The sequence below is a fragment of the Cetorhinus maximus genome, chromosome 2 (genome assembly GCF_964194155.1).
Source record: "Cetorhinus maximus chromosome 2, sCetMax3.hap1.1, whole genome shotgun sequence".
In the NCBI taxonomy this organism is placed as follows: domain Eukaryota; kingdom Metazoa; phylum Chordata; class Chondrichthyes; order Lamniformes; family Cetorhinidae; genus Cetorhinus; species Cetorhinus maximus.
The window spans coordinates 125,286,078-125,298,994 of NC_135880.1; the positions used below are offsets into that span (position 1 = coordinate 125,286,078).

Genomic DNA, 12,917 nt, shown 5'->3' on the forward strand with positions numbered 1-12,917 from the left:
TCAGAAATGAGGGAACTGGAACAGTCAAACCCAGGAGGTTGACAAAATCATGCACAAGGGTTTCAGTGATAGAGCGACTGATAAAGAAGCAGAGGTACATGATGTTGCGCTGGAGTAAATGCAGTTTAGGACAAGATATCAAGATTTTGTGTTGCCTGGTTTTATAACTCTTAAGACTACCTTTATGCAAGTAAGCATCCATGCTAAAACAATGTGAGAATCAGTTCCTCAGTACAAGTATTTAAATGTTTGTAATTTGCTACTATTTCTAAAAAATGTCTGGAAAGCAGCAGAAGGTCCTACAATAATGACGTACCTCAGTTTATTATTTTGATTATTAGCATAGAAAGATGGAATTTTCTGCTCAATGCATCTCAGAGGAAATTTTCATTTGGGCTAGTTCAATCAGGAAACCAAACTGTGATATGAAACATAAATAAGCAAGTGGAAACCAATCCAAAGACCAGACGATTATACAAATGCATGCTTTACACAAATAAACATATTATGTGAGATTTGTTTACATTAACAAGTGAGCAATCAGTACCTTACTTTCTAGCACAATTAAGAGCAGTTTCAGTGTGAAGTTCTTCCCCCATCTAGGTATTGTCAGCATTCTGGAAAATGGCATAAATATGTCCAAGCAATAGGAGCTACTTTTTTTTGGTTTAACCTTCATTTCCTTCCATTTTGAGTCTTACCTTCTATTCAAGGACAGACTCCATATATAGAGTCCCAGTAGGTCAACACCAGAGTCAGTCTTGGGTGCCAACCAGAGGGCATTTCAACCAGTACTTAACAGGTATTAAATTTTACCAATTGGGATGTCTATCAACTGGCATTCAAGCCAATCTACAGTATCCCTACAATCCCTTTACTCAATCCCCGTTGCTGGTATCAAAGCATCAGCTCAGTGAAGGGTCACAAAGACAACGAAATAGAAAATTAAAACTCAGGCCATCTCCTACCTTCTAGATAGGAGTTATTTCTAAGTATATTGTCTAGATACTACAAATGGATAGGTGGGGGTGTTTCATGTTGAAAGTACTCCCTTCAAAATTCTCTTTGAAACAGAAGGTACTGCACAAGAATATATTTTATCAAAATTATATCTTTTGCATGGGAAAGGTGGATAAGATCAAAACAGTTCACTATTACTCAATTTAATACAGAACCATTTGCTTTATTTATCCTTTAAGCAATATGGTAATATTGTCAGGCGAAGTTTTTTTCACTTAATTATTTTTGGAGAATTGAAGTGTGTGTTATAACTTCAAAACACTAAAAATATCTAATACTTAACTGGATGAGTGAAATCTGCAGCAGTACAACAGAGCTTCACATTACTAACCAAATGCAGATTACTTTCTACAAATATTTCTAATCATATACATTCCTATGTTCCCAAGTTAAAAAAGAGTTCCTCTTGAAACAAATGATCCCAACACTAATGGTTGGAAGTAGGTGGCAATGTCCTACAGTGGTCCATTCTAGGAAAGATTCTGTTTACTGTGTTTTTTTCATTCATTCATTCATGAATTCCTTCGTGGGAAAAGAACAGCGCTGGCAATGTCAGTATTTGTTGCCCATCCCTAATTGTCCTTGAGAAGGTGGCCTTCTTAAACTGCTGCGGTTCATGTTTTGTAGGTACACCCGTAGTGCTGTTAGGGAATACCAGGATTTTGACATAGCAACAGTGAGGGAACAGAGATGTAATTCCAAGTCAGGATGTAGTCTGGGAGGGAACTTGCAGGTGGTGGTGTTTCCATGTGTCTGCTGTCCTTGTCTTTCTAAGTGGTAGAAGTTGCAAGTTTGGAAAGTGCTAAGCCACCTTTGGCAGCAAGTTGCTGCAATGCATCTTGTAGATGGTAGTCTACTGCCAATGTGCGGCAGCGGTTGAGAGAGTGAATGCTTAAGGTGATGGATGGGGTGTCAATCAAGCAGACTGCTTTGTCCTGGATGGTGTTGAGCTTCCAGAGTGTTGTTGGAGCAGCACTCATCCAGGCAAGTGCAGGGTATTCCATCACACTCTTGACTTGTGCCTTGTAGACAGGCTTTGGGGACTCAGGAAATGATTTACTTGCCATAGAATTCCCAGCGTCTCTTCTGTTCTGTTCTTGCAGCCACAGTATTTGCATGGCTTGTCCAGTTCAGTTTCTAGTCAATGGCAGTCCCAGGATATTGATGTTTACCATGTGCATCAGCGATTTGAATATGCAACTATAGGGAGTGATGTGAAAATTTGCAGAGAATACTAAAATAGTTAGCATAGTAAATTCTGAGGACCAAAAGAATCTGCAAGAAGAAGCTGATAAGATGGTGTAGTAGGCAAAAGGATGGCAGATGGAATTCAATAGCAGCAAAGGCAAGGTAGCACATGTTGATTTAAAAAAAGTAAGGCTTATACTCAGAATGGAAAAAAGCAGAGATTTTGGAATTTACTTTTCTAAGAGATTATGGTGGGACGAGAAGCCATTGCAATACCCTGGTAATGATTAGATAAGTAAGAATGGAACCAGGTGACAGCAGTTCCATCCTGCAGAACAACATTAGAGGTACTGGAGGAAGGTGGTGTAGTTAACTGAATCAAAGACTGCAGAAAGGTCGAGAAGGACAAAGAGGGATAAGTTTACCTTTGTCACAGTCACAAAGAGTGTCATTTGTGACTTTGACAAGAGCTGTTTCGGTCTTTCAAATAAGTGATTCCAGAATAAAAATGGCACTGATTTAGGAGACGACAATACATTCAAGGCCTTGGAAGGGGAGAGGAAGATATGACAGTTGTTTGCAAGGACGGTGGAATTAAGAATTGTTTTATTTCGAGGAGGAAACAAAGACAGCAGATTTAAAGGAGAAGGACAGTGCCTGAAGAGAGACAACCATTAACAATATCAACTAACATCGGGACCATGAAGGAAAGTTGCATGGTCAACAGTTTAGTGGAAATAAGCACAAGGCAATAAGAGATATGTCTCATGGATTAGGTGATCTCACAGAGGGCATGGGGGGGATCATAGAAGAAAAATTAGATAAAGATGCAAGTTCAGGACTAGGGCAGGGGAAACATCAGAGTTCAACCCGGTGGGTTCATGGAAGGGAGTGATGCAGCAGAGTCAGCTAATCAGTTGGTCTCAAGTTTAGTGAAAAAGAAGTTTGTGAGCTCTTCACATTTACTGTTGAAGTTGAGGGTGGAGAAAACAGGGGAAGAGAGGTTTAAGAAGTCAGTTTTCAGCAGAGAAAAGAAGTCAGAAATGCCTTTGCATTCCAGAAGGATCCTGGAATAGTAAGCCATTTTAGCAGACAAAAGCAAGACCTGATATTGCTTTGTTATGCCCAGTGAGATATGGCAGTGAAAGGCTAAACCGGTTGTCCGCCATATCTGTTCAAGTCTGCAGCGACTGGACTTCAAGGAGCTAGATAAGGGGCATTCCCATAGGGGAACAGCCAGGGTGAGAAAAATTAATGGTTTTATTTGGGTGTTTGGATGGGAGGATAAATAAGGTAATGAACTCAGGGGAGTTGAGATGGAGGTTAAATCAACAAGGGTGAGAAGTCATTTGGTGCAGCGGCTGAGGGAAAAAAGCAGTCAAGATATCTTGGTGAGAACATCTTTATCATACTTGGCTGGGCAGTAGAGAACGACGATTTTAAATAAGGTGGAACAGGTGGGATTTCCAAGGGAGGAGAAAATGCCAAGGGATTGGTGGTGGTGGGAGGGGTTCAGGCCAAGGTATGATTTGAAGATAAGCACCACACTGACACCGTGATGATGTGACAGGGTAAATGGTGGAATGTATAGCCGGGCAGGGAGACTGCATTTAGGGAGAAGGTGCCATCATCTCTCATGTTTCATCATGTTCTGATAAAAGAGCATTGGCCTAAAAAAAGTGTTTCTCTGCCTGACCTGCTGAGTATTTCTAGCGTTTTCTGCTTTTATTTTAGTCTTCCAGCATCTGCAGTATTTTGTTTTTGTATTAGTGGAATGAGTGACTTAGATGGGAAGGAGATATGCAAGATTAGCCTCCAGCGAATGTGCGAGAGAGTAGAATGGTGCAACTGGAGTTGCTGCTCATAAAGAGTCTGCATCGCAACTTGATGAATCTTTTGGAGAATGCCAAGAGAGAGACACACAGAAGGAAGCTGTTGGTTTATCCAAGAAGGAGTCAAGCCTGGATCAACAGCAAAAAAGCAGGAAGGGTGAGGAGTACCAAAGGCTTGGTGTGGGGATTTGGGAGGGCAGAGTACCTGAGATAGGAGAAGAGAAGAAGGCATGACATGGCTAGGAGGGGTAACGAAAAGAAAGTTTAAAAAGGGAGAAAAAAGTGGAAATTAGAAGTGATGGGCTCAGGTCCAGAGAGGCAATTAAAACATGTACGCAAATCAACACAGGGAAGACTCAAGCTACATAGACCTGATTACATAGTTATTAGGATACAATAAAATCTGATAGCAAACAGGACATAGATAGGAGATCATAGGAGGGAGCCAGAATTAAACTCAGAGGTCCCATTGTGGGATTATGTTGGCATAGGGAGGATGGAGTCAGCATGGTGCATCAACAACTGTTGACCGAGTTCAAAGATAGGTGACATGAGTGAAATCCAGAAACTGGGCGAGATAGAGTATCAGCGGATGCACAGATGAAGATATTTCTGTGAGAACGAGGATCCAAGAGGTTTACAGAATCGGTTGCAGGGCAGAAAGATGATAGCGAAGTTAGAGATCTTCAAAATCCGGAAGGGGCAAGGATGTGTACTTTGACCTGAGCGAGTTACTGAGCAGGAACAGAAGCTGAAGAACCAGTATAACCAGTGGCCAGTCACAGGCTCAGCAGCAGATTGAAGAACAGGCTAGACAGGTAGGTGGTTGATGGAAAGGGATGGATGGATATTGTGACAGGACGTGGGCACATGGAAGTAAGGCAGAGGATAAACACCAACACAGACTTATTAAGGCAACTGGTCCGCTTCTAGACTGTAATTTCTATGGAACCACAAGGATTCCCAATCCTAAAACAGCACAATATGAGAAAGCACCATTACAGCTATGCAGAGAGGAGTGGTTTAGTTATGGAAAGTTAAACAGCCACTTTAGTACAAAGGATCCCCAAAATACCTTCAAAACTTAGCCGAAATTACACGTATACTTTGTCCAACACAACAAAATCCAAAAGCTTGACATAAGAATTTACTGATTGGAATCCTGTCTCTGACACAGCAGTAATCCAGGGATGTACTTTGAACTTTTTAAGAGGCAAAAAAATTGACCAACTGTGACAATTTTCAACTTCAATATGTCCAAGTGTGCCTATGAAATTCGAATGCATGTCAAACCAGTAATTACTGTAATGTGGGAAATAAAGTTTTTTTGCTCCCTCACTATAAAGCCAAAGCTTCTGCACACACCTACGCAAATATATTTTTGTGGTTGTGCACAAACTTCACATTGATGGAATGGAAGCCTCTGAGATTAACAAATACTCCTGGTTGAACATGGATGTACATGGATTACCATGCTTATATAAACAATGATGCCCTACGCCCGTGAGAAGCCAGCCAGAGACACAAACTTGAGTTCCCTCTCATTCTGACAGGTATCATCACAGGCGGAGTTCACACACTTCCCAGCCCTGGTAAACAACCCATCAGCCACCTAACCTCTGCATTTGTGGACCACCAACTGGGAGATCCTGAATGTGTATCTATCAGAGTCCTGGAAGGATCCAGGGGCAAAAAAAAGTGGAGGGTAGCTACTATTAATATACTAGGTCTAACAGGTTGCAGGTCTTCTTCTAGGAAGTGCAGATCTGCCACCAGCTGACATGATAACCGGAGCCTCCTGAAACATGCTGTTCCAACATGTCAAGGAAATTCAGCCTCTGCCTATATGGCCTGTGTTGTGGGTAGCGCATCTGACAAGCTGCATCCTTCTGCTGTCCAGATGCAGGTCACTCAACAGCAGGCTGCTGCCAGTCATAATGCTGCTCATCCATGGTCCAACTTCGGTCAGAAAAGGTTCCAACCATTCAAAAACCTCTAAAGGGTACAGAATGTACTCTAAACAAAAGCACCCATCCACTAGTGAGAAAGCAACTGAGAGTTCTAGGTATTTATTGCAGTATTTTTGTGTTTTAAATCAGCTTCCTCAATTGCCATTGCAGTTCTCACCATGCTTTTAATGGCATGTTTCAGGAAGCGCAAAATACCTGTGAATGTGGTATTAAGATTAAAAGTATGTTCAAATATCGCTCGAATTGCGTGACTACCATATGTTAATAAGCAATCCATCTCTCCAGAGGTGGTTGCGTGCAAACAGCCTAATGTACTCAAGTTAAACACAAGAATGCCAAATTCCAAACAATCACAACAATTTGTATAAGTTGTTGTGATCATTTAAAATTTGGTATTTTTGGGCTTTTCCTGATGAGTGCAAGACAAAAGCTTTTGTAACTTGTCTCTCTTTTCAGCATTATTTAAGAATATTCTAATAAACATAATGGAAAAAGTGAGATTTTTTTTGCCAATAGAATATCGGTATCAGTTCACAACTTACCATAGGGTTTCCCCAACAATACATTAAGCATGTGTTCCCCATCCTTATTATTTTAAAACAGCCTTTGATTTATTTTACTTAAAAAGAAAAATTGCCTGAATGAATGTTTCATATTTTTACGACCTGTTACAACTTACAGATGCCAAGGTTAATGCACTCTCTTTAGTTGCTTTTTTAATGTTGACACATTTCAAGCCCAGACCCATCATTTTAAATGCTATAATTCTCCCAAACCCAGCTACAATTAACATCTTGTCCACGTCCTTGCCTTTTTAAAAAAACTTTTAATTCTGCTGGCTACAATGGAGCAAAAGTTGAACCAGCAAAAACTGTGCCAATCACAAGCGCCAAACAGAGAATGCCCACATTACTAAAACATTTTGTTTCAATTAATCCTCCAATTAAAAAAACTGAATGCTCATTTATACAAGTTGACTCTTTAATTTCATAACTGTACTTACCTTTATCAATAACATAAAAGCTATAATAATATTTGGATTTTTTTCCCCCAATGTCATTGCTTTACTTCGCATATTTACACGTGATTGATGTTTCTTCTTCAGTTTTGTGGAACAATGTAATTCAGGCTAAAAACAGGTCATTTCACTTGAGACTTCAATGAAAGGCCACTGTGATGTACATACAACAGTATTTATGAACACCAAGTATAGTTCTGCCCACACACACTCAATTGAGCTTTTACAGCTTACTAAGATTCAATTATGCATTTGTATTTCAACCATCAATGTTTTGTGTGAATCAAAAAAAGCGTATTAAACACCTGAACCCAAACAAAGCTAGCAACAGTAATTAAATGTTCAACTGAATATATCCACGAATTCAACATAACTATAGTGTTAAGTAAATCAAAACATAAATAAATATCATAGAATCCACCACAAGCAACATTACTCGTTTCCTCTTGGCAAGTGTATTTAAAATAGTTTAAACAGAAAACGTAGCTTTCAAAGCACAAGCCACAACATTTAAACAAACACATGCACAGAAAACAACACTAGGCAAAAGTTAAAGTGCTGATAATGTTTCGATATAGCTCTGAATATTTTTAAAGCAAATGTGTCAGCTTAAAATAATTACTCGATCTTGCATTGATTACATTCCACATATATGTTAAGATAAAACCTTTACGTTCTTACATTTAAAATTAATTCCTTTTGGAATAGCAAAGACATCGTAAACCTTTCCCTCCACCCCTTGAAGCACAAAGAAACAAATCACCTATTAAAAGTCAAAGTTAAACACCACAGCCCTCGTAAATAAAATAAAACTGAATACTCTCTGCTGAAGACGTCTCGGTAGTAGACCAATCGATACCAATCTGTTGTCAAAAAGCCACGTAAAACAAATAAAATCAATCTCATCCCCTTCCCCGAAGAAGCCGGCATCAAACCGATCTTCACCCAGTGCCCAGAGTTGAACCAAATCTCAAACGTTATCATTTTCTAAAAGGAAATGAAATATTGATGTTATTTAAAATAAAACAGAAAATCCTTTTTCATTTCGCATATGAGAAGGGATATCTGGCTTTAAAAAGTGGGCGAACATACGCTCTAAAAATCAGTGATGTTAAACCAATAAATAAGCACACCATTAAAATCTCTCTCTCTTTATTAACTCACCGCCATTTTGCCCGGTTTTAATTAAAATAAACTCAAGAGAAATGCCTCCAAAATCCATGCCCACTAAAACGATCCGGGCAGAGACACAGGGGGAAATAAACCCACCCCAAGGAGATCCAATACCATCAAATGTTACACAAGGCCAGGGGGCAAACACCTGATCAACCACACTCACCAACACTTCACAGCTATGTACACTCCAAGTATTAACTCTTTGTTAAAACATCTTTTCAAATAAGGCAAGTAAAATCACGATCAGATCAGCAATCCGGGAAACATGTAACCAACAAATAAGAAATAAACGTACAACAGTGGGAATGGGGGGGAAAGGCAACAAATACCACCTGCACCCTCTACAAACACAGAGCTGAGGATTAATCCAAAAGCTAACAACCTTTTACAAATACAGTTTCCACATTTGATCTATATATGTATTATATATATACACACATACATACACACACACACACACATGTATAACATACACAAACACACACACCTAATACAATATGTTATATAATAAAGACAATGCAAAGAGGGGGAAACACCATTATCAACAACCTGCAAAACAATACAGACCAGGATAATTAATAATGTAAGGAAACAAAAAAAGGCATCAGGAAAGATCCACACAAGGCCCTAAATCGTGCGAAACCAGAGATGAGACAGAACATATATTTGGATCAGAAACCTATCATTATTTTAAATCATCTTTTTCTTTCAATCTTCCCCAGTAAATATAAATTAAAACCAGAAATAAATTAGCAGCAACCTGGAAAAAAAAATGCTGCAAACCCAGAGAGATAGAGGAGAGGTGGAGAACAGAGCGGTCCACGCTGCACAGTTTAAATATTAACAGCTTATTATTCAGATCCACCATTTCTAGGATGTGAGAAAAAAAGACGGTAAAAGAAAGAGAGCGAGGGGTTTGCAGAGAGAGAGCTGTCGGTGCTACAGGCTGGAAGAGCAGTTTGGGGCTGAGAGTAACTACAGATATATAATAATACTAATAATATTCACCTCGGTTGCTGTTGTTGTGAGGAGTTGTTGGTGGGTAACAGTCGCCAGGACTACGGCGCTTTATTCACAAGGCAACAGTTGCTATAACTGAAGCCGCCGCTGAAACCGCGCCTGATGGCAGGAAGCGGGCCCCGAGCGTCATCAGGGACACAAGTGCGGCTGCGCGAGAGGGAGAGGAGAGAGAGACACACGCACAGAGAGAGGGGATAAACCAGAGGAAGGAGCAAAGCAGAGGAGGGTAACCCAGGGGAGGGCAAACCAGGGGAACCAGAGGGAGGATGACCCAGGGGAGGGCAAACCAGGGGAACCAGAGGGAGGATGACCCAGGGAAGGGCAAACCAGGGGAATGGAAAAACCAGGAGAGTGGCATATCAGGAGGAGGGGCAAACCAGGGAAACAGAAGCCAACCCGGGGATGGAATCCAGGAAGTGGGGCAACCAGGGAAGGGAAAGCCAGGAGGCAGAGGCAAACTGAGGACATAGGGGATAGGAGAAAACTAAAGGGTGGAGCAAACCCATGGAGAGGGAAGGGATGGGACAAACCAAGAGGGCAGGGACAAACCAGGAGGGAGGGGAAACTGAGGGAAAGGGGCAAACTAGAGAAAGAGAAAACCAGGGCAGGGGCCAAACAGGAGGGAGGGACAGATATACAGGAGCAACCTGAGTGCAGGGGAGGGGTCAGGTGGACAGGAGCAACTTGAGGGGATGGGGCAGTTGGAGCCTGGCATTGGAGCAAGGGTAGTTAGAAGAGCACCAAACAAGCAGAGGAGCAGTTAAACAGGCAGTGCAAAGGTGAGGAGCTGTTACCAAGGGCCTGACATGAAGAGAGGAGAAGTTAGAGAAGCAAGATTCACACAGTTGCAAAAAAAGGGGTGTTCCTCTGAGGCTGGGGTTAAGGCATTCTTAGGGAAAGTAGATGGAGTGTTTCTCTCCATATGGCAATATTATATGTGACCTTTCTCTGCATTACAGTATGTTACATACAAACATATAAAATAGGAGCAGAAGTAGTCCATTTGACCACTCGAGCGTGCTTCACCATTCAATAAGATCATGGCTGATCAGTATGTATTTTTAATTCCACATTCCCATCTACTCCTGATAACCTTTGATTCCCTTGCCTAATAAGAATCTATCTACCTCTGCCTTAAAGATATTAAATCATCCCCCAACTCCACCGCCTTCTGAGGCAGAGTTCCAAAGTCGCACAACCCTCAAAGAGGAAAAAACTCCCCTTGTCTCTGCCCTAAATGGGCACCCCCTAATTTTAAAACAGTGCCCCCTAGTTCTGGATTCACCCACATGAGGAAGCATCATTTCCATATCCATCTTGTCAAGACTATTCAGGATCTTATATACTTCAATCAAGTAACCCCTCAATCTTCTAAACTCCAATCCCAGCCTGTCCAACCTATCCTCATAAGACAACCCACTCATTCCAGGTATCAATCTAAAAACCTCTTCTGAAGCACCTCTAATGCATTTACATCCTTCATTAAATAAGGGAACCAAAACTGCAAACAGTATTCAAGACCTAGTCTCACCAATGCCTCATATAACTGAGGCATAATATCCTTACTTTATGTTCAATTTCTTTCATAATGAAGGATAGCATTCCATTAGCCTTCTTAATTACTTGTTAAGTAACTTAGTTACTGCATACTAACTTTTTATGACTCATGCACTAGAACACCCAAGTCCCTCTGCACCTCGGAACTCTGCATTCATTCTTCACCTAACTAATACTCTCCTTTTTTATTCTTCCTGCTAAAGTGAACAACTACACATTCTCCCACGTTATACTCCATCTACCAGATTTTTTCCCACTTACTCAAACTATCTACATCCACCTGCAACCTCCTTATGTCCTCTTCACAACATACTTTCCTACCTATCTTTGTGTAATCTGCAAATTTAGCTACCGTGCCTTCTCTCCCCTCATCAAAGCCATTGATATAAATTGTAAAATGTTGAGGCCCGAGCACAGACTCCTGCCAGACTCCACTTATTACATTCTGCCAATCAGAAAATGACCCATGTATGCATACTGCCTGTTTTCAGCCAATCTTCCATCCGTGCTCATATGTCACCCCCTATACCATGAGCTTTTATTTTCTGCAATAACCTTTGATGTGACACCTTATCAAATACCTTCTGGAAATCCATCTACAGGCTCCTCTTTATGCAAGACGCAAGTTGCTCACGAGTATTCAATGTTAACATTGCTTGGCAAAAGTGCAAAGATTTTCTATTCCCTAGCACTTACATATTTTATTTTGACAATCTTCCATTGGCCTGAAAAAGGCAAACAAAGGAACAAAGAGGTTGCTACTGGCACTTTGGACAGATTCTAATCTGCAATGAGATGGAAAAAGTTTTAAAAACATTAGAGGAAGATAAATTACTTAAGATGGTAACAACAGTCATCATTTAATAATTTAAATAGGGTTAAATTTTCATGCTTAGGCCTCCCAGCACAGGAATTTGCATACTGAGAACAAATACAAAAAAAGGGCATATTCTACACACTACTTTTGATTTATTATAATTCATGGATAGTAAATTGGGGCATGCAATTCACAATGCACAAACCTCCATGCCTAGTGTAATAAAGGTCAAAACATTATCAAAAAGGAAAGAAAATTATTACAAAGTGAACTGCAACTTTGAAGTTAATAACCCAGGCTGAAAAAACTGCATTTTAGATTCATACAGCACAGAAGGAGACCATTCAGCCCATTAAGCCAATGCTGGCTGTTTTAAAGAGCTTTCTAATTAGTCTCACCCCTCTGCTCTTACCCCATAGCCCTGTAAAATCTTCCTTTTCTACTATATAACCAATTCCCTTTTGAAAGTTACTACTGAATCTGCTTCCAGCACCCATTCAAGCAATGCATTTGGGATCACTGAATAAAATTTCTCATTTCCCCTTTGGGTCTTTTGTCAATTATCTTAAAAATGTATGCCTTGGTTATTTATCCTGCAGCCAGTGGAAACAGTTTGTCCAGTTATTAGAAACACTTGGCAAATTTTGATCACCTACTTTTAAACAGAACCAAATGCAGTTAGGTAGGCACTAATGGAGGAAGGATGACAGAACTAAACAACATAAGAACCAGTGGCACACGAGAGATGTAATATCCTAAGTTGGAATCGCTACTTCTGATTTTTTTTTATTTGTTCATGGGATGTGAGCATCAGTGGCAAGACCAGCATTTATTGCCTATCCCTAATTGCCCTTGAGAAGGTATTGGTGAGTCATTTTCTTGAACCACTGCAGTCCATGTGGTGTACACCCACAGTGCTGATACGAAAGGAGTTCCAAGTTTTTGACCCAGCGACAGTGAAGGAACAGCGATATAGTTCCAGGGTAGGAACACTCACAGGTGTTGGTATTCCCATGTGTCTGTTAACCTTATCCTTCAAGATGATAGATTTTGAGGGTTTGGAATGTGTTAATGGAGGCTTGGAGAGTTGTCACAGTACATCTTTTAAATGGTACAATTGCTGCCACTGTGCAGGTGGAGAGAGTGGATATTTAAGATTGTGTATAGATGCCGATCATTCTGACTGCTTTGTCCTGGAGGGTGTTGAGCTTCTAGAGCATTGTTGGAGCTGCACACATCCAGGCAAGTGGACAGTATTCCATCACACTCCTGACTTGTGCTTTGTAGATGGAGGATAGGCTTTGGGAAGTCAGAAGGAA

At 40.6% G+C, this 12,917-nt stretch overlaps 1 protein-coding gene across 1 annotated transcript in view; it reads right to left on the bottom strand.

Annotated features, from left to right (window-relative positions):
* Positions 1 to 9,365, bottom strand: part of LOC144697377 (transcription factor RFX3-like) — a 433,584-nt gene extending 424,219 nt beyond the window's left edge. The window contains exons 1-2 of the mRNA XM_078569355.1: positions 9,213 to 9,365; positions 7,849 to 8,015 (exon numbers count right to left, since the gene is read on the bottom strand). Of these exons, the coding sequence (XP_078425481.1) occupies positions 7,849 to 8,012 (164 nt within the window). The 5' untranslated portion in view covers positions 8,013 to 8,015; positions 9,213 to 9,365. The remainder of the gene's footprint in view (positions 1 to 7,848; positions 8,016 to 9,212) is intronic.
* Between the last annotated feature and the right edge of the window lie 3,552 nt (positions 9,366 to 12,917).